General features: G+C 62.6%; 1 protein-coding gene across 2 annotated transcripts; it reads right to left on the bottom strand.

Moving 5' to 3' along the window:
- Nucleotides 1-400: 400 nt before the first annotated feature.
- On the bottom strand, nt 401-25,590 carry PALM (paralemmin). 2 transcript variants are annotated; one of them, XM_057709566.1, is made up of 9 exons: nt 25,463-25,590; nt 14,860-14,911; nt 14,366-14,446; nt 14,045-14,175; nt 12,379-12,523; nt 10,768-10,789; nt 8,889-8,948; nt 5,779-5,910; nt 401-2,494 (listed from the first exon to the last, which is right to left on the bottom strand). In XM_057709566.1, exons 1-9 carry the CDS (start codon nt 25,465-25,467, stop codon nt 1,962-1,964), a joined length of 1,161 nt encoding a protein of 386 aa, XP_057565549.1. In that variant the 5' UTR covers nt 25,468-25,590; the 3' UTR covers nt 401-1,961. The 2 variants fall into 2 exon arrangements, with proteins under 2 accessions (XP_057565549.1, XP_057565551.1); XM_057709568.1 differs by lacking the exon at nt 5,779-5,910.
- Nucleotides 25,591-27,349: the final 1,759 nt, after the last annotated feature.

The raw sequence follows: 27,349 nt of genomic DNA, 5'->3' as shown, positions 1-27,349 counted from the left end.
CATTTCCCAGGCACTGACTTCTCTGCAGAGCTTAGGGGTGTCTCCCCTGAGGGGCTGTGAGCCCAACAAGGGGCAGCCTCACAGCCAAAGGATGGGGTGGGCCAGGTGTGGAAACCGAGGGCTCCCGAGGACACAGAAAGGAAGTCCCACCACTGGGAGCTGCCCCCTTACCTCCAGGCCTTACCTGCCCAGGTGCCACTCAGGTGCACACAGGCACAGGTGGAGACCACCCACACATCCAACCACGGCACGGGGGCGAGTCTGAGGGAGGCACGGGCCGCAGACAGGAGAAACCAGCTCTCCTGGGCTCTGTGAGCCTCCTTTTAAGGTGGGGCCCCACCCCCTGGCCTGGCCATGCCCTCCCTGCCCAGGTGAAATCCAAGAACTCCAGGCCTGGGGCTGTTCACACTGTTTATTTGCTTCTCTGGGAAAGTCAAGAACATCAGGGCCTCATCACACATCGAAAGCAGAGGGGGCAGCAAGGGCACTTCAGCGGAGGCTCACAGCTCGAGGACTTGGGTGGACTTGAGGAGGAAGGGAGGATTCCACGGCCACTGCTCAGGGTCACCTCAGAGAGGGCCTCTCATCCCAGCCACCCAGGGGCAAGGCTGAGATGGGGACCCAGGCTGCGGTCCAGGGTGGTCCCTGCACCCACCCTGCTGAGGCGGGGTTGGCCTGGGCCCAGGGCACCAGGCTGCAGGCCCCTAGGGGAGGGGCCGAGATGGGGCCTGGTCATCCACAGCCCATACATGAGAGGGCCTGTGAGCATGTGCATGAATGTGCCTCTGGGGACGGGTGTAGCTGCAACCAGGGAGATGTGTCTATACACCTGTGTCAGCTGCCCCCAGGAGGGGAGCCCCTCACCCCTCACCCCTTCCAGCAAGAGGGGGGCAGGTGCACGTCAGGCTGGGCAGCAGACAGGGATCTCCAGCTGCAACCCAGGAGAAGCTCCCTGTCCCGGGCAGTGTGCCTCTCTCCACTGCCCGGAATGCGCCAAGCCTAGCGGAGCCGGCGGTGGGCCTGATCTCTGGGGTATGGTTGGGGAGGCCCAGGACCCTGGTCCAAGCAGGCTGGAGAAGGGGCTAAGGGCAGTCCCCCAGGGTCCCTGAATTAGCACCAGGAGGAAGGAGGGCCCAGTGGGGGTGGGAGCTCAGGACAAAAAGGGGCTCACGTGGCCCTGCCTTGTGCAAGAGACAGCTCAAAGACCCCTGGCCCAGCCCGGCCAGAAGACAGCACAGGGGTCACACCCCTTCTGAGTGGGGGGGCACGTCCCCAGGGCTCCGCCTTCCCAGGCTCCATCGTCCACTGGCTGCGCCCAGAGCACTGGGGGGAGGGGCACATCAGGCTGGGGGTGTCCGGGAGGGCTCAAACTCCATGCCAAGACCTCGAGCCTGGGCTCCCCAAAGAGGCACATCCTCACCCCAACTGCCTGAGACCCAGACCCAGCGCCTTGGCCAGGGAAACCCCTCAGAGGCTGAGCAGGGAAAGAGCAAGGCCCCCAGAACCCTTGGCTCCTAGGACCCCTCGCCGGCAGGGTGTCCCCTCAGGGACCTCATTGGAGGTGGCAGGAAGGCACAGGCAGGAGGCCCAGAGGGAGGCGGGCTGGCCTGGGGCCGCATCAAGGCCCCGGGTCACACCAGCCAGGACCACTGTGGGTGAGAGCCACATCCGCGGAGCTGCCGTGACATGGCGGGGACCCTCGTGTGGGGACAAGCGGGTGTGCCCGTGTCTCTCCTACCAGGCATCGGTGCACGGCTCAGTGGCTTAGGGTGTGGGGGGATGGTGACGGGATGGGGGACCCTTGTCCCTCTCTTCCTGGTGAAAGAAAACTCGGAACATGTGACAACACAGCACGTCCTGGGCCCGTGACTGCGGGTGGAGGGTGGGCAGGCGCCGGGAGGGCCGGGCTGTGAGGGTGTCTGGTGTGGAGGGCAGGGCCGGGGTCTGGGGGGCCGGGTGGGTCACATGATGGAACAGCATTTACAGCGCTGCTTCTTCATGTCGAGGTCCTGGGGGTCGCTGGCGGGGGCCTCGGGCCCCACCTGGTTCTCTTCCCTGGAGCCCTCGGTGGCGGGCGGCTCAGCTGCACTGCCATTGGGTGGGGCCGCCTCCTTGGGCTCAGCTGCGTCCTCGATGACTACCAGCTCCGCGGTGATGGTGTCCTGCAAGCCCAGCACCTTCTGGGTCTCGGCCTCATCCTCCACGTTCTGGTAGCCCATGAAGATCATGGTGACCGGGGGCTCCTGGCCGGGCTGGATGCCCGGCGGGCCCGATGTGGCCTCCCCAGGCTGGGCCTGCACTCCAGTGATCTCCCGCCTGGAGGGCGTGGTCCGGACGGTGGCGTCCTCCGACGGCCCCCTGGGCTCCACGGCCCCAGGCGCTGACCCCGCCTCGCTCAGTGTGACCTCGTCCGCCTTGTGGATGAGTTCGTCCACCTCAGAGGAGCTCAGAGGGTGAATGCCGTTCTCTGCCGTGCCGTCCACGGCGTGGACCACTGGCGTGAGGGAGAGAGACAGTGAGCTGGTTCCCAGACAGGAGGAAAGGCCTGGCAAGGCTAGAAGCCACCTCTAGGCTAAAAGTGACTCATAAACTAAATTACATCTTTAGAACTGACGGACAATTAACGCTCATGTTGGGATCTACGGGTACAGCCAAATTGGTGCATAGAGGAAAATGTATAGGCACAAAAGCATGTGCTGGAAACCAAGAAAGAATAAATGAATTGGGATTTTATTGTCTTGCAGTTGGAAGCATTTCCATATTCCCCAGCCAACCTTTGATCACCTTGCAAAGTAGGTCTGTTTTTTTCCATTGCAAAGATGGTGAAAATGGAGTTCAGAGATGGGAAGCAACTACCCAACATCACACAGCTTGCTGGAGCTGGACCCTGCTCTTTCTCCCAGTCTAGGCATGATTCCTTTCATGAGGATTTGCAGGGATTCTGATTTCCTCCTTCCTTGAGTTCATGTGGATAATCTTGAATTAAAGTTCATTCACCCATCTTTCTTAATTTCTAGTAAATGCCTCAAAGTCTATACATTTTCCTCTGAGTTCTGTTTTGGCTGCAGCTTATGGATTACATTATGTCATTGTGTTTCAAGTGTAAATATCTTATTATTTCCATTTTGATTGATTGCCTCTTTAAGCCAAGATTTATTTAGAAGAGTGTTTTTAAATTTGGGGGAGTGGGGGACTGTGGTCCAGGAACACAGAGTGTAAGATAGAACCTCGTAATAGGACATGGATGACTTTCTGAAAATGTTCCACCTGTGTTTGAAAAGAATGTACATTCTCCATTGGGCAGAGTTTTATACACACAATAAAGCTTGTTAAGTGTATTTTCCAAATCTCTTCAGCTTTTGTCATCCATGTTTCTCTGATGTGTCATTTTCTAACGTGTGTTACAGTCTCTAAGGATCAGACTTCAGCACCTGGGAGGAGTCCTGGCCACGGTCTGACGCCAGCCCCAGATCACAGTCCTTCTAGAAGCACAGCTGCCCAGCTGCTCAGGGTGGAGGGAGGGACACACCAGGTGCCCAGGGACTCACCTCCTCCTGGGCCAAGGGTCAGAGTTGGCCAGTTTCTGGCTTCTGGCCAGAAGGAAAGTGCTTTTCACTCTCGGTTTCCAAATCCCCGGCGAGGGGCATTCATGTTTCAAGGCCCTGCAGTGACTTTGGGCTGGAGGCCCAGAGGGTGGGGTGTGCCCAGGTCACATAGAACCAAGCTAGGCATTTCCCACTGGCCACTGCCCCAAGGTAGGAATCCGAGCCTTCGGCTGCCATGGAAACGGATCACCTTCCCATTGCTAAGCAACCGGAGTCCAGTCAGGCCGGTCCTGAATCCCCAGGGATTGGGCCAGGCTGGGCTCAGTGGCCAAGGTGAGGACCTTCTGTGAGCACAGACATCTCTGCCCCTTGGCCCCGTGCAGCCATCCTTGTCTAGGAAACAGGGCAGTTGGGACATGCCCAGAACCACACAGCTGGTGATTCTGCAGCTGGGTTTCCACTTGGATCGATGCCCCCAAAGTACAGCAGAGCTTGGCTGTGACAGAACCCCTTTAATAGCACCCTGGATGTCCCAGAGGCCTGAGCCTCTAAGAACATGAGGCTTTGGGAATAAAAGCCACAGTGAGATACCGCTTCGCACCCACTAGGATGGAATACTAGTAATCATTTTTAAATGGTCAGTAAGAAGGGTTATTGAGGATGTGGAGAAATTGGAACCCTAATGCACGGCTGGTGGGAAAGTAAAATGGTGCAACCACTGTGGAAAACACCCCAGCAGTTCCTCAAACGGTTAAACATAGAGTCCCCACACGACCCAGCAACTCCACGCCTAGGTATCACCCAAGAGAAATGACAACATACACCCACACAAAAACTTGTATAGCATAAAACCAAAAGGTGGAACCATCCCAAACGTCCATCCACTGAGGACTGGATAAACAAAATGCGGTCCCCATCCATACACGGGAATATTACTCGGCCATAAAATGTAAACACAGATGAACCCTGAAAATGCGAGGCTCAGGGAGAGCAGCAGACACAAAAGGCCACACAGGGTGTGACTCCACGGACGGGAAACGTCCAGAACAGGCAGGTCCACAGACACGGAGAGTGGATTCGCGGGTGCCACGCTGGGGGTGGGGGAGGGTTTCTATTTGGGGCACGGCAATGTTCTGCAATCAGCCAGTGAGGGTGTACAACACGGTGAAAATCCCCAAACCCACTGAGCTGTGCGCTGAACTGCACAGGTGTCCTGCGCCCTCCAGCTCCAAATGCCCCCTTGTCATGAGGGCAGCATTTACTGCCCCCCTAATGGACTCTGAGCCGTGCTAATTTTACACTTGACTCAAGGGATCCGCTCTGGGGACCCCACGTCCTGAAGAAAGCAAATGTTTGCCTTGACTTCAAGTGCACTTTTAACGTCTTCTTAAAATGTCGTCTTTGCTAAGGTGGGTCTGCTTCTCTTTCTGGCATCACAGCAGATGTCGCCCCAAACCTCCCCTGCCCGCACAGGTCACGCTACACATGAACAGAAGTTTAAATGCCAAGACGTTTATGAGACGGTTGTCTACATACTGATAGATTCCACAGTTTAAAAGAAAGTTTTCCTTACTTAAAAAAAAAAAAAGTGGATTTTACATTCTGTGAATTATACACATAGAGAGGCAGGCACCCAGGAGCTTTTACCCAAGGCTGCCCCCTCCTCCCGTTTCCAGCCTCCTTGTGGGTGCTTCCCACAGCCTGCTCCCCTCCCGGCTGCCAGAGGGAACCCTAAAAACCAAACCAGATCTCAGCGCCACGGTCCCTGCCACCCTGTCAAGGCTCGCCGTCCCCCCACCCCACTCCGCATCAGTTCCACGGGCTCCTCTCAATCCCCCAGCCCAGCAAACTCCATCCCACCTCAGGGCCTTTGCACGTGTTGTGTCCTCACCACCCGCACAGCTTCCCCAGCCTGCTGTGCCTCTGCTCACCCCCTCGGCCCCTGCCCGCCCTGCCGGACCCTCTCTCAGCCCCCTCTGCCTCTCTGGGGGATTCTGTAGCCTTTAGCCCAACAGCAATTACTTAAAGGAGTTATCTGTGAGGTCGGGGTTGAAGGGCTGGGCCCGCTGGCGGGGAAGCACCCAGGACAGAGCGGGCGCCACTCAGGATGAGGCTCCGCAGCCCAGCCTGGCGCTGGCCTGGCCTCCAGGCGGGCTCCCGGGCGGAGGGAGGACCGGGCCGCAGGCTCCGACGGGGCGGTGGAGGGGCGGGGGGCTGGGGGGGGGCGGCGTACCTTTGGTCTCGTCCTCGTAGACCTTGATGCCCTGAGGGAGGAGCTCCCGGGGGAGCACGGTGGTGCTGGACAGCACCCGGGTCTCCCCCGTCACCTTGTCCTTCTCCACCGTGATCTCCACCGAGTACATGGCTGGCACGAGAGGCACGGGTCACGCCACGGCCCACCTGCCCACGTGCCCCCCGCCGGGCTGCAGCCAAGCCAGGGAGAGGAGCCGGCAGCGCAGAGCCAAGCCGCGGGTGCCCTCGACGCGCCCCCACCCCTAGTTCAGCATCCTTCCCTGGCGGGCGAGGGGTCTGAGTTCCTGTCCCGGCCCCCCCGCCCCGTCTGCACAGCCTTGAACTGTTCCAGCGAGCCGGGGCGTCCAAGGGCTCAAACACGGCCGAGCACGCTTGCGCCGCAGGGCCCTGGACCGCGGCGTTCTCTGCACGTGACGTCTCAGTCAACCACTGACACGTGCTCCTCAGCTCCACTGTGGAGAGGGGCCGGTTCCCTCCGGAAATGGAGTCACGGCCCGTTAAGGCCACAGCCCGACAGCCGGCACCTGCGCCCGCTCTGCCGACACCCTCCCCACCAACGCCACCCGGAGGAGTCCTAGCAGTGAGCCCGGGGCCGCCAGCCCTCCTCCACGCAGGGCCCCACGTCACCACGTCCAAGGCCCCTCCCGGGTCTTCCCATCTCTCACAAGGACACCTCTGTTCTCCCTCCTCCTCCCCTCACCGCCGCCCCCCGCCCCCGTGCATCCGCGAATTCCGGGGTGCTTCCTGCAGGACTCCCAGAGGTCGTGCACTGCGCTTCCCTGCGCAGCCCCTGCGGGGGGAAAGCTGCATCTCGCCCGCACGGTTTCCCACCAGCTCACCTCCCGCCCGCCCTACCCCACCCCCACCATCGCCTCCCCCGACACCCCCAGCTCTCCCCCATCTCCCCACCGTCCCCCACAGCATCCTTCCACCATCCTCCTGGACCATCTGTGCCAGCACCTCCCCCTGCATCCCTCCCATCCCTCCCCGCCCCAGCCTCCCACCATTCCCTACCATCCCCCTACCAGGTCCCCCACCATCCCTCCGTCCCCCCGCCCACCACCCCGCCATCCTCCACCATTTACTTCCCTCCTTCTCCGCCACCCACCCCACCCCTCCCTTCCCGGGCGCCCGCAGGCCCCCTCTTCCCGGCGCCACCCACGGCCTGTGCTCCCTGAAGCCGCCAGAGGGCGCGTGTGAGCAGCGAAGGGGGCGCCTCCCTGCTCTGCCCGCTGCGCTGGGGGCTCCCGCGTCTCTCGCCTCTCGGGGTGAGAGCCGAGCCCTCCGTGTCCCCCCGGCCCGGCCCGCCCCGTCCCCTCCTCGCCCGCCGGGCCCAGTCCAGACGTGGTCCAGACTCAGGACCCTTGCCTAAGCGGTGCCCCCGCCCCACCTGGTGTGCCCTCTCCCCCACCGGCACGCCTTGTGCCCTGGGTCCTTCCTCAAATGTCACCTCCTAAGTTAGGCCTCCCGTGAGCCCTTTGGTTCAAACTGTCCCCCCTCCAGCTCCCCATGCTCTGCCTTATTCTCTCCGTAAGTGAACAGTACAGGCTTTCAGCCGCATCAGAACATCTGCTCTCCCCGCTGTGTCCCTCCTGCCTGGCTCACAGCAGGTGCTCAGCAAGCACTCTGGAAGGAAGGAAGGAAGGGAGGGAGGGAGGAAGGGAGGAAGGAAGGGAGGGAGGGAGGAAGGAAGGGAGGAAGGAAGGGAGGAAGGGAGGGAGGAAGGAAGGGAGGGAGGGAGGAAGGAAGGGAGGAAGGGAGGAAGGGAGGGAGGAAGGAAGGGAGGGAGGGAGGAAGGAAGGGAGGGAGGGAGGAAGGAAGGGAGGGAGGGAGGGAGGAAGGAAGGAAGGAAGGAAGGAAGGAAGGAAGGAAGGGAGGAAGGGAGGGAGGAAGGAAGGGAGGGAGGGAGGGAGGAAGGGAGGGAGGGAGGAAGGAAGGAAGGAAGGAAGGAAGGAAGGGAGGAAGGGAGGGAGGAAGGAAGGGAGGGAGGGAGGAAGGAAGGGAGGAAGGGAGGAAGGGAGGGAGGAAGGAAGGGAGGGAGGGAGGAAGGAAGGGAGGGAGGGAGGAAGGAAGGGAGGGAGGGAGGGAGGAAGGAAGGAAGGAAGGAAGGAAGGGAGGAAGAAAGGGAGGGAGGGAGGAAGGGAGGGTGCTAGCTGACCCCACGTCCCTATGCAGCCTAACACCCCACTATCAGATATACAGTTGGGCAGGTCGTGCACTGCTCAAGGTCACCGGCTGGGGGCATCTGGGTTTGTGCTGGGCAGGGCTGCTCTGGGCGGTCCGGAGGCCCTGAAGGCACCCCCTCCTTCTCTGGGAAATGCTACCCTCTCCCTCCTTCCTCGGGGTCAAAAGTCTGTGCAGGAGACCCTGGGCCTCCCCTGCCACCTCTCCCTCCCCAGGTGTCAACACACCCTGGTCTTCACGTCCCGCCTTGGTTTTGTGCCTCCAAACTTACTCCAGGAACAGCAGCAACAGGATTCTGTTTGTCATGACACGGTCACCCCCAGGACTGGGTTTGCGCTGGGCCCTGGGCACAAGGGCATCCAGTCCCCACCAGGTGCCAGCCGTGATGTGATCAAGCAGGGACGTGAAGCCGACCTTGTAGAACGCTGAGCACTAATCTCAACGCTGCCCTGCTTGGTGACCTCCAGGGACAGGGCACTCCCTCCCTCTCCCGAGGGAGCCCAAGGATGGTGAAGGAGGGAAGGTTTGCAAGCCTGTGTAAGCCTGTGCCCCCCCCACCCCCTCCCCGGGCCCCAGGAGCGAGCGGTGAGGTTGGGGAAGAGAAGCCAGGAGGGGGCTTCAGCTTAGAGCCGCCATGCGAGGGGGCCCGTCTTCTCGGGGAAGCTGGGCTGGCTTGTGACAGACGTGCCAAAGCAGAGGGGGCGCGCGGCCCCACCCAGGCTCAGAGCTGCGGCCTCGGGCCAGCTGCCACCCCTCCCACAGCCACATAACCACAGCCGCCACCAGGCACTGTGAGGGCGCGTCTGCACCCAACCGGGCCCCCGCCCTGGAGCACCAGGGCCCCGGGGGTTGACACTCAGCCCAGGACAGTGGCTGGACACGGGCCCGAGCCTGGGGCCAACCCACCTGCCTTCATCATGGTGGAGCCTTCAACCGTCCTCAACGGGGTGTTGGAGATTCGCTTCTCTGCTCAGGGGACAGAGGGTAGAGAGACGGATTCAGAGGAGAGATCACAGAGATCCCCTCCCAGACACCTGGACTCTCCCAGGCACGTGGACACCCTCCATGCACGTGGACTCCCCCCATGCACAGGACACCCCCCCGGGCACGTGGACTCCCCCCGGGCACGTGGACTCCCCCCCAGGCACGTGGACGCCCCCCAGGCACGTGGACTCCCCCCAGGCACGTGGACACCCCCCATGCACAGGGACACCTTCCCAGGCACGTGGACTCCCCGTCCAGGCACGTGGACACCCCCCCCATGCACAGGGACACCCCCCAGGCACGTGGACACCCCCCATGCACAGGGACACCTTCCCAGGCACATGGACTCCCCCAGGCACGTGGACACCCCCCAGGCACGTGGACTCCCCCAGGCACGTGGACTCCCGCCAGGCACGTGGACACCCCCCCATGCACAGGGACACCTTCCCAGGCATGTGGACTCCTGCCAGGCACGTGGACACCCTCCCATGCACAGGGACACCCCCCAGGCACGTGGACACCCCCCAGGCACAGGGACACCTTCCCAGGCACGTGGACACCCCCCCATGCACAGGGACACCTTCCCAGGCACGTGGACTCCTGCCAGGCACGTGGACACCCCCCCATGCACGTGGACAACCCCAGGCACGTGGACTCCCCCCAGACATGCGGAGATACTCCCAGACACTTAGACTAGCCTCTCACATGCTCAGCCAGATACCTGGACCCTCCCCTAACACGTGCATGCACCTGGATCCCTCTGCACACGTGTACGTGCCCAGAACCCCCAAACACACATGGCATGGCTCCCCAAAAAGAAAACACACTTCAGCCCCAGAGTCCATTGCCCATCTCTTGGCCCAAGTGATTTTCACAAAATCCCTGAGGCCTGCATGGATCTTTTTAATTATTAATTTTTAATTCCACGGTAAGACAAGCAGACGTTCTCCCTCCGTGAATAATTAACTCATGACAAATCAGGCCAGAGACATGTCCGGCTACCACCTCCAGCCCTGGCTGGGGCACTCCTTCCATGCTTTACACACAGAAATAGACATGCTCAATGTATATTTTAAAATATAACACGTTAAAAAAATTTAATGTACTTAATAATATAGTTAATAAACTGTTATAACTGTGTGTATTTAAATGTCATGTATACATGTGAAGTATTTGTAAATGTGCACATATACACACTTGTAATAAATTTGGGCGGGGGGGCCATAACCTTGGTCCCAGAGTTCAAACGTTGGGCTTTTTTCTTTTTTTTCCTGGATGGCAGTCTTCTACATCTGAGAGTGTAGGACCCTTGTCCTTTTATTTTATTATATTTCATTTTTATTTTATTTATTTATTTTTAATGGCCGTGCCAGGCAGCTTGCAGGATCTTAGTTCCCTGACCAGGGACTGAACCTGGGCTCCCGCAGGGAGAGCACCGAGTCCTAACCACTAGACTACCCGGGACCTTTGTCCTTTTAAGTGGCAGCCTGCGTGGACAGGATGGACCTGTGACAGGGCCAAGACCTCAGCCAGACGCGCCCCTGCACAGCCTGCTTCCTCATCTCAGGGCAGCAGCCCCAGCCAGGGATGCTGTGAAAATTCAACTGATGTTGAGGGCGTGGACCGGGCTCAAAGTGGGCTGGCTGAGAACCATGAAAAGGCCAGCCATTGTGCTATTATTATGACTACTTTTTAGCAATAACAACATCTTAAAGGCAGTCTCCCTGGCCTGCCACCCCCTCCCTGTGGCCACCAGAGGGCGCTGGGGCCCGGCCCGGCCTTCCCGGAGATGGAGACGTACCTTTGGGCGTGCCCACCGGGGTCTGCAAGAAAGAAAGGAGAGGGGTCAAGGGTGCAGGCGCCCCCTCCCGCTGACCAGGGTGCCCGCCCCGAGGCCAGAGCCTGCAGGGGGCCGGGCTCAGCGGTGGCCCCATCAGAGGGGTCGCCTCCTCCTGGACCAATCCCCCACCCCACCCCAGCCTGTGGTAGCCAGAACCGTCCCTGCCCGCTCAGAAGCCTCCCCGGGCCCCAGGCGCGCCCCGAACGAAGTCCAGCCCTTCCTGAGGACCCCCAGGGCCTGTGCCAGCAGAGACCTGCCCACCCGCCTCTTCCGCCTTCTCCCATCCCTGGCTGTCCTTCCTGGCCTCCTCATGGTGCCGTGAGCCACGTCCCTCCTCTTGGAAGGCCCTTCCCAGATTTCCGCTTCCCCTGACCACCCAACCTAAAGGTGGCTCCCTGCCCCCATCCTGGGCTGTCCCTCAGGTTACCATGTCATTTACCCAGCGGGCTTCGTGAGGGCAGAGACGATGCCAGCACGCAGTCTGTGCTCAATCAACCTCACTGAAAGCCCCCTCTCAACTTGAGTCTGTGCCTGGAGAACTCCTACTCAGGCTTCAAAACCCATCTCCCCTGGGAAGCCTGCCCAGCCCTCCCATGAATCAGACACCCCACTGGGCCCTGTGCTCTCCCATGACAGGTCTGACCACCTTCCTGTGTCTGCGGTTGCCTGACATACGCACATCTGCCCACTCAGCAACAGCGCAGGGAGGCCAAGGCCTGGGTCTGCATCCTCCCCGTCTGCCCCAACCAACCCTGGCAAGCAGTGAGGGCAGGTCTGTAGGCTCCAGACTGAAGCTATCAGAGCAGCAGCTGGAGAAGGACTGGGGAGCACAGCAGGGATGTCTCCCCGGCTGCAGCTCCTCTGGGATGGGGTAAGGAGGATGGGTGGGGGGAGAGGAGGCACGTCCCACAGGCCCCTCGTGTCCTGAAGACAAGGGTGGCTGGGAGACTTGTGAATCTGTGTTAGCGTGAGCTCAGGGTCCAGAGTTCCAGGGTCTGGTTTCACCTCAGCCTGGTATAGACATCACAGCTTAGAATCAAGAGCTGAGCTGAGAAAAGACCACCCCCTCAGCTGTGTGGCCTCGAAGCAGGCTCTCAACCTCTCTGGGCCTCAGTCTTTTATTTTTTTGGCTGCATTACGTGGCTCCGGTGATCTCAGTCCCCGACCAGGGATCAGACCCGTGCCCCCGCAGTGGAAGCGCAGAGTCTTAACAACTGGACCACCAGGGAATTCCCTGGGCCTCAGTCTTTCTCTTCCATCTAATGGGGACGCTGCTCACCCCTCAAAGGGTGGTTGGCGGGATTAGACAGGCGATGCCTGCTGTGCTCATGAACGTGAGAAGGACGACTAGCAGGGAAAGACTCTCTACCCGTGAAGCCCTCTGACTCACTGACCCGCCCATGACGCCCCACACAGCGGGAAACTGAGGCCCGGACAGGCAAGCTACGCACGCAGGCCACGCAGCTGGGAAGTGTCCAGGCTGGGATTCGGATGGGCCACCGGCCGCAGCCCCGGAGGCAGTGGGGGGCGTCCGGATCGGGCCAGCAGGGCGGCGCCCCCGGAAGCGCTTACCTGCTGAGAGTTCACTGCGGCCTCGGCCCTCTGGTCCTCCGCGGCGGGGGCCGGGGCGCGGGCGGGGCTCGGGGCCGCGGGGCTCGCCTTGGCAGCTGCCGGCAGCGCTTCCGCGTTCTCCAGCTCCTCGATCTCCTGCTCCAGCCTGGGGAGGGCGCACGAGGTGACCACCCCGCCGGGCACTTCTGGTCCGCCTGGCGCATCCCAGAAGGGCATCCTGGACTCGGATGTTTCCTAATGACCCTGCGAGGTGTTCTCCTTCCCGCTCATGCCGCGGAAATGGAGGTCCAGAGCGGGGACGCGAACCCCGCACCGCCCAGGGCCACTGTTTACCCTTCTGTTTGTTTTCAACAGACTCCCCGTTTTTCCACTCAGATACATTTATTTTTACAGGAAGTTTTCTCTCTCCAGGGAAACTGGAAAAACCATGCCATTTTCCAAGTATTAGAAGATAATGGTGCGAATAAAGCCAGTGAAAACAAAACTGGCAGAGTCAGTCCCGTCCGAGGGGTCGCCCGCCCGAGCCTTTCAACTACAGGCGGTGAAGGCACTTGGCACCTGGGGAGACGTTCTGCTTGAAGACTCAGGACAGATGGGGTGGGGGTGGGGTGGGGTGGGGTCAAGCCTGCAGCCCCCCTAACAAAGTGAGCCCTGGTGGGCAGGCTGGCCACAGCTGGGGTCAGCCTGGAGGGCTTCCTGGAGGAGGTGTCCAGGTGGAGACACTCAGTGGGCAAAAGGCAGGTGATGGAAGCACCAGGGAAGTGGGTTGCCCGGGGAGGAGAAAAGCCAAGGCCCCCAAAAGCCAGCCACACAGTAGGGCTCAAGGGAGGCCCTACCCCCGAGCGGGGCTGCACCCGGCAGGGTGGCATGAGCAGCAGCCCCTCCCATCCAGCCCCCGGCGGCTGGTAATTCCCACAGACCGTCCATGCCACCCGCAAGGGCCTCTCCCCTGGTCCGTCCCGACTGTCTCTCCCGAGCCCATCTCAGCTCCACCTCCATCACAGGTGGAGAAACTGAGGCCCGGGGACGGGAATCCTGGGCAAGCCCCCCCCCCACTTTCCTCCAAATCAGACACATCCCCACAGGATCCCGAGGTTGCCACGGCGCGGCCCGCCTCCGCGTCCACCGGGCAGCGGGCCAGGGTGCCAAGGCCGCACATGCCTCTAGGGCCTTCCCTGGCCCGGAGGACACTGGAATTTTGGCCGTCACTTCCCTCCGCCTGACCCCGCTGCCCCGGGAGCGGAGCCTGCGTCTGGGCCTCCTGCCTGCCTGCCCGGAAACTCCTCCGGGCCCTTTGTCCCAGCCCAGGGGGATGGTCACTTTCCCTGGCCTGCCCCCTCCCCCTCGGCTTCCTGCAGGCCCAGCTGCGGTGCCTCCATGAGGGCCGGGAAGAGCCAGCTGGGCTGGCGCCAGGGAGCCCCCGGGGAGGCCGCATCTCCCGTCCTCAGTGACTCACCGGCGCACCATCGCCCTGACGCCTCACCGCCACCTGCTCGCTGGGGGGTCGGGAGGAGGCGGGGTCACAGGGCAGCGCCCCGCCCCCCCCCAGCCTGGGCGGGGATGCTCTCCCCGCCCCCCCCGCCCCGCCCAGCACAGGGGCCCGCGGCTGAAGCCCACTCCCCGCGCAGCTCACCCGCGCCTCTGCGGGCTCCGCGGCCGCACCCACCTGGAGATGGACTCCTCCAGCTGCCGCGCCTTCTGCTCGTCCTCCTGCATCTGCCTCCTCATGTCCTCGTCCCCCTCCGAGGCCGAGGACGGCGTCCCCTCCAGCAGCCAGCGTTCCCGCAGCGCCTTGGACTGGGGCAGGGGGGGACCAAGGTCAAAGTCAGCATCGGGGCTGGGGTCCGGTTGAGGCCGGGGTCAGGGTCAGGGCTGGGATTCGGGTCGGGTTCACCGCGGCCCTCCTGCCCCCCTGCGCCCCGTATCCGGCCGAGGCCGGGGTCCCTGGGCACGGCCGCCCCCTCCCCGGCCGAGGCTCGGCCCGGACCTTCAGGTGCTGCAGCTGCCGCCGGTCGTCCTCCAGCTGCCGGCGCCTGTTCTCGATCTCCGCCTGCCTCCGCCGCTTCTCCTGCGGGGCCCGCCGCGCGGTCAGGGCGGGCCCGGGGCGCGCACACCCCACAGCCACCCAGGCTTCGCCCGCGAACGCCCCCCGCTGCGCCCCCACCTGCCCCTCAGCCTTGGCACAAGGGCGAGGTCCTCCCACACCCCAGCCCGCCTCCCCCCGGCAGGGGGGTGCCCACGGGCTCCGAGAGGGCTCTCGGCTAAGAGCGCACATTCGGAGGAAGAAGGGGGTCTTGACATTTTCATTTTGTGGGGAACCGCCAGCAGGCACTCAAGTTCCTCCCCCCCCCCCACATGCCACATCCCGGCTCCGAGTTCGGAGGCCCCAGGCTGGGTGTGGGGAGCCCCTGAGACCCCAGGCCCCCCCCCCTGCCCCCCCCCCCCCCGACCACACCAGCCGCGGGACCAGGAAAAACTCACCGCAATGGCCTGGAGCCGCTCCTGCTGGGACGTGGTCTCTGCTGCCAGGACCCTGGGGGGACAGAAAAGGTTGGGGGCGCCACCCCAACCCTGTTTTTGGCAGATCCAGTTGAGTCCCCACCCTGCATCTTCCCGCTGGGCCTGAGTTTCCCTTCTGCAACGTGGGGCCTCCTCTTCAGGCAGCCTTATTCCCTCATGAATCCTCCCCACAAACCCTCCTGCCACCCCCTCGGGGCAGGGCCAAGGGACCAAAGGAGTGAGGCCCTGTCTGGAGACCTAGGAAGAGCTTGGGAAAGAGAGGGCATTGAAGCTGGGCTCTGAAGGATGCATAGGAGTTCCCTGGGAATCGAAGCCTGAAGAAGAGGATCTCAGGAAGAGCTGTATCACCCTTCTGTCTAGACGGAGAGACTGGATCAAGACCACCCCCTCTTCAGCCTAGGCATTCTCCAGCTTTGGGAGAGACACTTGGAGGAGGAAGGACCCTCCAGCCCCACCCCCAACCCTTGACTGGCAAAGTTCTTAATGCTGTGCTGGGATTTCTGGTGCTTCTCACACTGGCCTCCCCTGGAGTCTCCGAGGACCCCCAAAGGCCCAGAGAGAGCTGTGAGCCTCCCAGAAACACACAGCAAAAAAGTAGCAAAGCTGGAATTCAATCCCAGACCTTCCTTCTCATCCTGTCCATGTTTCTTTTGTTGGTTTCTGGCTGACACGCGCCTTGCAGGATCTTAGTCCCCAATCAGGGATTGAACCCGGGCCCTGTCAGTGAAAGCACTGAGCCCTAACCACCGGAGCGCCGGGGAATACCCCTGTCCATATTTTCTGAGCGCCCATCCAGTGCAGTTTTAGCCTTAAACTGGTATGCAGGAGGAGCTGGATGAACGCCAGCGTTGCCAGATGCTCTTAAAGGGGGCTTCTGTGGGGGCACAGGGCCGGCAGGGGCCCAGGACCTGGAGGATGTCATCCCTGCCCCTCCCCCCTGCTCCCCCGCCCAACCTGGGGGGGAGGAGCCTTCAGAAACTGACCCCTCCCTTCCCGACCTCCGCCCGGAAGCTGCACACAGTAAGGGCAGGGAAATCCTCCGGCCAGGGAAGCCCTGAACGCCCCCTACAAGGGGCCTCAGAATGGCCTCACACTTCCAGGGTCCCTGTGACAATGCAAAAGGGGGGTCGAGGGTCTTAAGCCCCAGTGGGAGTGGGGGGCGTCCTGACTGCCTGCCTCAAACACCAAATGACCACAGGGCCGTTCTGGGAGGCACCGACTGGAGGCCCCGCCTCGGCAGGGGGGGGGGGAGTGGCCTGAGCAGTGGAGCCACACCCCCCCGACCTGTCCCCGCTCTGTCCCGGCCCCTTATTTTCAGAGGCACTGAAATTACAGACCGAGCTTTGGACCCCGCCCACCCCTTGGCCTTGTATCAGCCCTGGGCCACCCCAAGGCCCCCACAGACCCTCGGCCCCTCTGGGCCTCGGTTTTCCCATCTGCACACGCCAGCTCTCGACCCCCTCCTCTTATGTCACCTGACCGTGCGGTTCAGAAGGGAAACAGGCCCGCAGTCACACAGTGTAGCAGGTCTACCAGGACACAAACCACCGCCCCCCCGCAGCTGCTCAGCGGCTCTCCATCCCAGGGCCGCAGTGCCCCATCCGCACGCCCCACTCGGGGCCGGTTTCCTGACCTCGCTGAGGCCTGTGAAGTCATCTGGCTCCCACGCCGCAGCCAGGTGACCCCACCCAGTTCCTCCCTTCCTGTCAAGCAGCACCTGCCCCCCCCCCACCCCACCCCGTGCCTCCCAGGGGCCCAGCAGCACCAGCCGCACCCTCTGCAGCTTCCCACTCTCCTTCCTCAGGGAGGCTGCATTCAGCTGGGTGGAGTTCAAGAAAGGCTTGATCCAGCTATTCAGCGCAGATGCACTTCTCGAAGGGCCAGACCAGCTGGATTTCTGTGTCTGCCCCGGCCCCCTGTGTGATGCAGGCTGGGTGCCACCCCTGTGCTCCCCACATAGGCCTGCTCCCTCAATTCTTGCACACCGCACCCTTCCCAGCCCATCCCAGGCCTCCACCATCACCTGCCGCCTCCCTGTCCCCTGACAGCCCACAACCAGAGGCAGCGTCTCAAAATAAGAATCTAAATCAGTCACTCTCCTGCTCTCAGGTCCCCTGGCGTCTATCCGCCCCCCGGAAAGAAACCACAAGGCCCGCGTAGTCCAGCCTCCACCCCTTCCCCACCCTGGTGCCCTCCACTCTCCCTCCTGCTCACTCTGTTCCGTTCACCAGGACCTCCTGGCTGTGCCCGCCCTGCATCAAATTCATCCCTACCTCAGGGCCTTTGCACTTGATGTTCCCTCTGCCTGCTACGCTCTTCCCATAGCTGGAAACTGAGGTCCAGAAAGGGCGAGTCACTTGCCCAAAGGCACACAGCTAGGAAGTGGCAGAGCTGGCATTCGAACCACAACCGCCCAGCTCCACACTACACCACAGGCAGCTCTAGCACAGCCTCCAGGGACCCACCCTGGCGGCAGGCAGAGTTGGGAGAGGGGGCACAGCAGCTGAGACCCCCAGACCGGGCCGTGCTGGGCAGAGGGACCGAGCCACCTAATGCTGGGTCCCCACCCTGGCAGGCAGGTGGCCCTTCAGGCCAGACACAGGGACCCAGGGATGGCCGTGAGGCCAGCTCGCCAGGCTGCAGACAAGGCAGGCAGTGTCCTCTCTGGCGCGGCCAGTCCCTGCCGGGCCAAACAGGGCAGGGGAAGGTCAGGCGGGCACAGTGAGGAGAGGCGCCGGCCCAGGAAGAGAACTTCCATCCCTCCCCATCCACCTCGCTGTCTCAGTCCAGACAGCCTGAGGGGCGCAGCCTGTGAGCCCCTGCAGGTGCCCCTCTGCAGGCCTGGGGGCGCCAGAGCCGCCCTGGGGCGCAGCCGCCGCGGGTGATGGATGGCGGGGCTCACGGGAGGCGGTCGCCCTGGCAACCGCGCCATCCCCATGGCAACGCCGAGGCCCGCGGGCGCGCGGGGGTGGGGCCGGCGCCGAGCATCTCCCGCCCCCAGCCCGGCGCTGGGGGGCTGAGGGGCTCCCTGCCCCGGGCCTCAGGGGCTGCCTGAACAGGGTGGGGCTTGGATGGGTAACGGAGTCTACCCAACCCCCGCTGCAAGGGGAAGGGCTTCCCGTTCCGGTTCTAGCCCCACTGAGGGGCTTCTATCCAGGAAGGGTCTGAACCCGCCCTTGGCGCGAGGCAGCCAAGGTCAAGCCAAGATAATGCTCAGCATCATAAATCCGAAAAACAAAACAAAATAGGACGATGCGACCCTAATAAAACAGCAGTACGATAGGAACACCCTCCCCGGAGCTGACCATCTTCCGCGGGCGGGTCTCAGCCCCACTTCACCTAAGAGGAAACTGAGCCTGGGGAGGAGCGGGGTCTGTAAACATTTGCTAAGCGTCCAGTCTCCTGAACACCCTGTGAGGTACGTGGAATAATTATGGCCGTTTTATCAATGGATGGCCTAAAGCATCTAAATGGTGAAGCAGGGAACCAGACCCAGGCAGGCAGGCAGGCAGACTCCCGGGCGCACAGAGCGCAGGGTCGCCCTGAGGTCTGGCAGGGGCAGAGGTGGGCAGCGGGATAGTTGAGACGCTCAGTCGGGCTCAGTGAGGGAAGCAGAGGCCAGATTACAAAAGATTTTACAAGCTGGGCGCAGAAGCTGAGTTTTGGCTAAAACGCTCGGGGAGGGTTGAGAGCAGCCTGGCAGCTCTCTCTGCTGGCTGTGTGACCCGGGGCAAGTCACTAGCGTCTCTGAGCCTCCACGGGCTCCTCTGGGCGAGGGGGCACAGCTCGCAGCTGCTGCTGGAGGGACAGGCCCTCCGTCAGGACGCCCACCATCAGCGCGCAGGCGCCTGGTCCTCGCGCGATTATTTTTACGGCGCTTGGAGCAAATTCCGGGCTCGAGCAGCCTCGTGGGCGGCTCAGGCCTCGGCGAGGGCGTCGGCTGCGAGCGCGTGAGATGATCCTGCTCCAGGAGATGAGCTAATGAGACCCAAACCCGGCAGAGGCCTCAGCTTTGCGGGAGTTTATTTTTTAAAGGCCCAGAGAGGTTACGCAACCGGCCCAAGGTCACCCAGCGGGCAGGAGGGGCTGGGGCGGGAGGTGAGAGGCGGGTGTGTGTGTGTGTGTCTGTGTGGGTGTCACACTTGTCTTTCCAGAGCCCACGCCCGGGCAGTTCCAGCCGGAATGAGGGGGTCCCAGCCCAGGCAGGCACAGAGCCCAGCGCTGGAACATTCCTGTGCTAATTGAAAGGAAACAGCTGACAACGACCTTGGCTATGGGTGGGGGGTGGGGGGGAGGCAGAGTCACGCGGGGCAGGGGGTGGAGGGGTGAGACGGAGCCCAGCGGTCCCGTCCCCCTTTGGGTGGGGGATGGAGAGGGGGAGGCTGGTTCCTGCCCTCCCCAGCCTGGGTCCCTCCTGAGCGCCAGCACCTTCCTGGGTCTGGACCCTCCTGCAGTGCTGTCACCCTGCGTGAACCGCAGCCCCTCAGCATGCTGTCCAAGCCCGATCTACCCCTCACCCTTCTTCAGTTCCCCGCCTTCCCCTTTCTCTCCTCCACCTCCAGTCTCAGCTCAAACACAGCCACCTCTTTCAGGAAGCCTTCCCGGGTCTCCTCCCCTCATCAGGAAGGAATTTCCCTTCTCAAGAAGCCCCTCAGCCCTCAGCACAGGTGGGCCCCGGAGCCACTGCTGCTCCTGGTGAGGGGAGCAGCCCACACGGCGTGGCCTTTCTAGAGGCTTCAAGGCAGAGAGACGTCACCCCCATGGTGGAGACCGGGGGCAGAGCAGGCTGCAGACCCAGGGAGCAAAACTGTTGCCTATTAACCTGGGACGGGGAGCGGGGAGCTGGACCCTGCCCTGGGCTCTCACAACAGGACCAGGCAATGGGCTTGAATGCAGGCCCTCAGGACCACGCCTTCTCTGGCTTCAGGCAACTCCAGCGGCAGAAACCAGCCCCAAAGACCCAAGGTCCCTCCCACCCCTCACTCAAACATTCCAGGCACATCCCACCTCAGGGCCTTTGCACTGACTCTGTCCCCAGGCCTGGGGCACTTCTTTACCAGGTCTCCAAGGGGCTCCCGGACTCTCTGGGGCCCGTCTTCCGATATCAGGCCTCCTCGGACCCTAGTTAACCCCAGCACCTCCGAACACCGCACCCACCCACCCCAGCTGTCACCATCAGGAAACACCTAATCACATGACTTATTTTGTTGATCTCCCCACAATGACAGTGACTCTCTGTGTGTCCCCGCCATGTCCCCAGCACTCAGTACACAGCAGGTACTCAATAAATGTCCACTGGGCCAGGGTGTCAATCAGGGTCCTTTCACTTCCAGAGGAAGCCCCCACCTAAGGGTTCCCCACCCTTGTCACACTCCTGCCACCCCCGGGGACCATCTGTCCTGTGATCACTTCCTTTTTTAAAAGAAACTCAACTTCTTTTTTATCTAAAACAGGACCTGGGCTCCCCACATCCAAGAGAGAACAGAGGACAAGCGCCAGCCACCCCGAACGTGACTTACAAATCAACATATAAAGCAACCCAAACGCCCATCAACGGTTGATGGATAAACACGACGTGGTCCCTCCACACCCGGGAGCATCACTCGGCCCTGGAAATGGGTGAAGCCCTGACACTCGTGACCAGGCGGATGGACCTCAAGAACACGAGGCTCAGGGAGAGCAGCAGACACAGGAAGGGGGACACACAGGGCGTGACTCCACGGATGGGGAACGTCCAGAACAGGCAGGTCCAGAGACAGAGAGTGGACTAGTGGTTGTCAAGGGCTGGGGAGGGGGTGGGGAGTGACTGCGGATGGGGATGGGGTGTTTGGAGGGTGATGGAATGTTCTGGAATTAGAGGTGATGGTTGTACAACTCTGTACTGAAAACCACTACATTGTACAATGGAAGCGGGTGGATTGTGTGGTGTGTGAATGATATCTTAGAAAAGCTGGTGAGGATGGAGATATACCTAGATACAACAGCACTGCTGGCTCTCTCACCAGGGGCCCTGCTGGGGCCAGAGCTGGGGTCCTGCCCACCCCACGGGGCAGCGTAAGGCCCTGCCAGCCCTGCCCTGAGGCTCTCTAGGGTCAGAAAGATCTGAACACAGACTGACCTGGTCCTCAGCTGCCTGCTTCCTGACAGGCAACACGTACTAGAAGCCCCCGCCAAGCCTGCTGCGTGCCCCACCCCCCGCCAACCAGGCTGGGCTCCCAGGCCTGCCCTCCCTCTGGTCCTCAGTGTCCTGCACACCATGGGGCCTGGCTTGGGCTTCCCCTGCCAACACCTGGCCCAGTCCAGACTGTCCCACTGATGGGATCCGACTTGCCCTGAGTTTCTGCTTAAAACCTGCAGGTAGGAGACAGGCACTGCAGCCCAGTTCTCTGCTCCGCAGGCACCATGACCTCCACTCGGCCATCTCGTGCTGCATGGAGACCCTTCTGAAGCACAGCCAGGGTGCACGTTAGCCTTCTAGCACGTCCAGCAGCTGGGCTGCCTTGCCCTGACCGGGCCACCATCCCCGTAGGCAGCTCTGACCACCACAAAGTTCTGAAGTCGGGTGTATGCGAATCCAGACATCAGGTCCTGCCACCCCTCCCCCAGCGCCCGCTTTTCTCCCCAGGGTGCTCTCCCTGCCCCTGTCCAGGCTGAGTCCTGACTTGCTTCTCCCATCTCTGGCCCCTCTGCTGCCAGGGCCTCTTTCTTGTGCCCGGGTAAGAACCTCACTCCTCCCCTGCTCAGACACCAGCCATGGCTCCCCATGGTTCTCCAGCTGGGCACCACAGGCCCAGGAGGACCTAGCCCCAAGACAAACCAAAGAACATTCCCTTCTCCCAACACTTTCCCACCTCTGGTCCTTTGCACAGACCAGTCTCTCCGCCAGAAGCATCCTTCTGCCTGCCTGGGTAAACCCTTACATACATTTCTCAGAAAAGGTCCATGACAGAATGGACCAGGAAACCTTCTCGACACCTCAAAAAAGGCCCTCCAGGGGCTCCCCCAGACCACTCTGATCCTGCACAGGGACAGGGTTATCAGCAGGGACTGTTTTTTAAATGAACGGATGAGGAAATTCCCTGACAGTCCAGTCGTTAGGACTCGGTGCTTTCACGGCCGGGGGCCCCAGGTTCGATCCCTGGTCAAGGAACTAAGATCCTGCAAGCCGCGTGGCGTGGCCCAAAACAAACAAACAAACAAACAATCCCCCACCCTGCAAAAAAAAAAAAGCAGATGACAGGCTTCCTGGGTAGAGAAAGGATGGAAGGAATAGGGTCCCAGACTCAGAAAAAGGTGATGTGATGTGTCTTAAGAAAATCAGCCCGTTATCGTACATCAAAACCTGAAGCCCTTGAAGATGCCACCCCATGGGGCTGGGACAGAGCTGCGGGTGGTCCTCACAGGGCCCAATCCCTACAGCACCTGCCCTCCCCAGCTGCACCCCGCCTGGGAGGGGCCTGGGGGGGCTTGTGTCTCCACACACCAGATGAGAAGAGGGAGGCCCCGAGCAGGGGGTGGCATGACCGAGGCACCCCCCGGTGCCCCACGCCCACGTCAGCAGTCACAGAAGGGGTCCCTGGGGGTGGATACAGGGGCAGATGACCCCTGGCAGCCTAGACCACAACAGAGGCCACTTTCCATGTGGCCCAGCCGGCCAACCAGGCTGAAACGCCCATGTCAGGATACCTAGGCGCACCCCCAGCCCACAGCCCCGGACACAGGAAGGTGCAGAGACCCCCTCCCCAGCCCCCACCCCGGCACCTAAGAGCATGGCCCAGGAGCACATGCCAGGACCACGCCTTCCAACCGTGGGCACGTCATGTCACCGCTCCGTGCCTCAGTTTCCCCACCTCACAGGGCTGCTACAAGGACCAAGCGCACCCAGACGGACCACGCACTCAGAACAGGGCCCGGGATACAGCAAGCGCTCAATGATTGTTAAGTAAATAAACCACACCTGCACTTCTGAGACCACCCTCCTGAGTTCCTGCTGCCACCTCTAGTCCTCTAGTTCCCTCCCTCCAAATCCACTCACTGTTTAACTCCAACCCCTTTGCTTTCAAAGGAAACATGACATCCTTACCACGACTGAGAAAACCAGAAACCACCACCACCACCATCAGAGTAAAAACATTGAAAAAAAACAGATACGATGAAAATAAAAACTTGTTATTCAATTCAATGATCACTAGATACGGCTGCCTTTTAACTGGCTCTGCTTCTCATTAAAAAGGGAGATTCGCAAGTGGGAAGGCGGCGTCAAGGACCCGGTTGGCACCCAGTTGAGATGTTCTTCCTGAAACTGTCTAGGCCTCAGGGTGGGCAGGGATTTGGGAAGGTTCTGACCCAACGCTGCTCTCCTGCTCCGGCCGGGGGTCCAAGGAGAGGGGGTTGGACACCAGAGACAGCTGCTCCCAGATAAGATGTCTCTATCTCACCAGCCAGGGCCTGAGGCGCCCAGGGGAGCCGCCCCTCGCCCCTCAGCTGGGGCCACACAGCAAATCCTCCCCACGCAGGATGTCCCCAGCTCCTGATCTCCCCCAGGCGCCATCCCTGTCCCACCTTTACAGCACCGCCCATCGCCCCTACCTACCGCCTCTTTAGAATCCTTACATTCTTAAATTAATGAAGGTTCGTTTAATCTTTAAATTAACGAAAATATGTCAAATTCTTAAATGCCCTTTTAAAAGAAACTTTCCGGCACCAACATCACCCCCCACCATCTCCGGTGATGGCAAAATCCAGGGAAACGGAAGGAGGTGAAGGATGCCATCCCAGCGGCTGCAGCCTCCCTGCCTGGAGCCTGCTCTGCCTTGGTGGAGAAGGACGACGAGCCGGCGCTGGTGTTCACGTCGGGCGGCACCAGACGCAGCCTCTCCCCACCTGCCGTCACCCCAAGCGCGGGGGACAGGCTTGCTCGCACGGCTGTCCAGCGATTAACAGCAAGTCCTGTCCCACACCTGCACCCAGAAAAGCCAGTGATCCGCCGAATGGGGCACCCGTGGCACCACATCTGACCCCTGACCAAGAAGGCCGGGGGCAGGGCAGCAAGCACCGGGGGCCCTCCGCGTGCTGTGTGACCCTGGGGCAGCGGCCGCCCCTCTCTGGGCCTCCGTAACCCCCACGGAGAATGAAAGGGGTGGCGGGAAAGGAGACAATGGGGTCCATCCAGAACGTCTCATTCCTCTGCTCTGGGTGGGCGTTTCCTCCCTCTCCACCCCTCCTCCCTCGAGACAGCCCCCTCCCCATGGCCACGCCCTGCCCAGGGCCTGCTGTCAGGAGGCCCAGAGGCTCCCCTTGGGCCCCAGGCGCAGCGCAGATAAACAAGTGAGGGGAACAGAGCAGGCAGGTCTGGGCCCCGGCTCCCCTGAGCCCCTGGCTGGGCTCCCGGGCCGGGCTGGGCCTTTGTCTGGGTTTTCAAAAACAGAGGACACAGGGTGTCGCCTTCCAGGGAGGGGGGGCCGGCAGGAGGCTGAAGCTCCCACCCAGCTGAGGGTGTGGTGGGTCACGGGTGAATCCCTGGAGGAAAGTTGCAGGCTCGGAAAACACACCCAGTGGGAAGGGCAGGGGAGCTGGGCCAGGTGGGCTGGCTGGACCTCCATGTCCGGGCCCCGGGCAGGGTGGGGACCTGGCCCGAGCGGGGCCGCGGCTGGCCCCGGGACAGGGTAGGCGGGCTGCAGGACACCAGACACCCCCTTCCCAGCCCCCTGCCCACATAAACACACCCCCACAACCTCCCTGCGCCCACCTGTGGGAGTGGGGGCGTGGGGGATGCCCTGAGGCCGGGAAGAGAGGACCCGCGTGGGAAATGACCAGGCACACTCGCGGGGCACCTGCTCGAGCAGGACCCTCGCTGCCCGGCAGCTCCTCACCCAAGCCCCCGGACCCAGGCAGCCCACCCATGCACACCCAGGGCCTGCGGGCTCTTGGCTGCATCGTGTGGGGCCCCACCTCGGGGGACACTTTCCCCAGAAAGGGATGAGGCCCAAGCTCCCCTGTTGGAAAGCACCTGGACCTCCGGTCTCACACACGCACACCCCAGACCCGGAAGGCTGAAGAAAAGCCCCCTGGAAGCCGGGACATCGCGCGGCTGGACCCCCGCCTAGCAGGGGCTCAGGACAGCACTCAAGGCCCTCGGGGAGGGCAGGCAGGCGAGGGAGGAGCGGCCGGTGCGCGTCCGGGGCGCAGGGCGCAGCGAGCCCAGGCTGGGGGCGGCGGAGTGGGCTCAAGGCCGGGCGGTGCAGTGGGAAGGGGTCGCCGCATCGCCCCAGGTGGACCAGGGCCGAGGCCTGCCCCGCAGGCGCCGGCCGGGCGCGGGCGGAGACTCAGCGCATCCCCTCCCCACCCGCGCGCGCGCGCGCCCCGGGCCGCCCCCAGCCGCCGCCGCCCGAGTCCCCGCGAGCCCGTGGGCCGCCGGGGCCGGGGCGGGCACGGGCCAGCCCGAGCCCCTGCCCGGCTGAGCCCGGGTCCCGGAAGCCCCCCCGGCACCGCAGTGCCCGCGCGGCGGGAGCGGGAGCGGGGGCCTGCGTCTCCCCGGCGCCCCCGGCCCGAGCGCGCTACTCACTCCATCTCCCCGCCGAGGTCTGTGGGTCCGCGAGGCCGGGCGGCGGGGGCGCGCGGGGAGGGCCGGCGGGCTAAGGCCGGGCGGCCGGGGCTGCGCGGCGCGGGGGCGGCGGCACCGGCGCGGGCATCGCCCCGCGCGCGGCTGTTTATTGTCCGCGCGGCGGCGGGCGCGGGGGGCGGGCTGGGCGCGCGCGCCGCCGCCGCCGCCGCGTTTCGCTCGCGCCCCCGCCCGCCGGCTCCCCGCCTCCCGCCGCCGCCCGCCTGCGCCTCCTGCCGGCCGCCGCCGCCCCGGCCGCCGCGCGCCTTCTCGCCCGGCGCGCCGGCTCCTCCGGCCGCGCGGCCCATTCATTCCATCCGGGCGCGGGGCTGCTTCCCGCGCCTCCGCGCTCCCGGTCCAGAGGGCGGCGGATGGGACCGACAGCCCGGGAGAGGCCCGGGAGGCCGCCCCGGGGGCCACCGCCCTGCTGCCGGCGGCGAGCCCCGCGGGCCGTGTGCGGGAGCATCCCGGGAAGCGCGTCAGGGTGGCGGGCGCTGCGAGCGCGAAAGGCCGGCGGGGGGACGAGCCGGGCCCGTCCGAGGAGGAATCGTCGTAACAGAGAAATTGCTGCGCTTCCGAGCGCTGGCTGGACTCTGGGCCCGGCCCTGCGCTTGGACGAGGTTTAAGGGATTAAATCTGCTCCCACGGGGCAAACAGGCCTGTGTGTGTGGCCCGAGCGCCTGAGAGGTGCGTGCGGGGAGCGGGGAGAACGCAGGCTGTGTCTTGAGGGCACTAGGGAGCCACAGCAGAGTTTACAGAAGGAAAGGGTCGCCCCGGTTTATGTCTGCGAAGGCCCCTGGGGCTGCCAGGTGCGGAGTGGGTAAAGGGGGGAGGCTTGGAGGCAGAAGAGGCTGAACTGGGGCCCCCAGGGACATGGTGGAGGCCTGACCAGGGTGAGAACCAGATGGATTCTGGATGGATCTTGAAGGTGGAGGGGGCTGCAGGGTTGCCCCAGGGGGGGTGGGGGTGGATGAGGGGTGACAGGCATTGGGGGTCCCCTCTCCAGCCGGAGCTCCAAGAAGGACACGTGGACATGAACGGGGCCCAGGAGAGGACAAGGGGGCCTTGGGCGGGCAGCCGGGCACCCATATTGGAGTTCGGGGTGAGGCCCGGCCTGGGCTAGAGGGGGGCTGGCTCCCCGTGGCGGGGAGGAAGCGCAGGCAGCAGAAACAGCCCACTTACGGCCCTGCGGTCCCCTCGCTGCCCTGCGGTCCGTCTTGGGTCCTGCACCTGCGCAGACCCCGCAGACCAGGAGGGAGGCGGGACCTGGCCCCCCCAGCGTGTTCTGAGAAGGACACTAGCCACCGGGCCCCAAACACACTTACTCCGTGGGGCGGTGACGGGGCAGGGAGGGAGGTTCTTCCAAAGGCTTTAGGGTTTTTGTAAAAGGGTTCTTTCTGCTCAGCCGGTGCTCAGTAAATGGGTGTGTAAAGGGAAACAGGCGTGGACGAGCTGCGGAGAAAGATGGGGCAGGATGTGCCACAGACTGGGGGAGGGGCGTGGCTGCCTTTCCCCTCCCAGGCCTTTGCACCCCCATTTTACAATGAGCACACACCCATTTACCAGGAAAACGATGCGATGACTTAGCAAACAGAACAAAGAAGAAGACTCAGAGACATCAGGGGGCCCGGGTTCCAGGCCCAGCTCAGCTCCACAGGTGCTGTGTGACCCCAGGTCTGCTTCTTAACCTCTCTGAGCCTCACTTCCCTACCTGCTAGTGCTGCTGGCAGGGTCGACAGAGGGAATATACACGAAGGACTTGGAGCAGGGCCCAGCACACACTGGCTCAGGGGTTGGCAAACTTTTTCTGTAAACGGCCAGATAGTAAATATTCTCAGCACTGCAGACTGG

This window comes from Hippopotamus amphibius, chromosome 15 (assembly GCF_030028045.1).
Source record: "Hippopotamus amphibius kiboko isolate mHipAmp2 chromosome 15, mHipAmp2.hap2, whole genome shotgun sequence".
Lineage (NCBI taxonomy): Eukaryota > Metazoa > Chordata > Mammalia > Artiodactyla > Hippopotamidae > Hippopotamus > Hippopotamus amphibius.
This window is presented reverse-complemented; position numbering and strand designations above follow the sequence as displayed.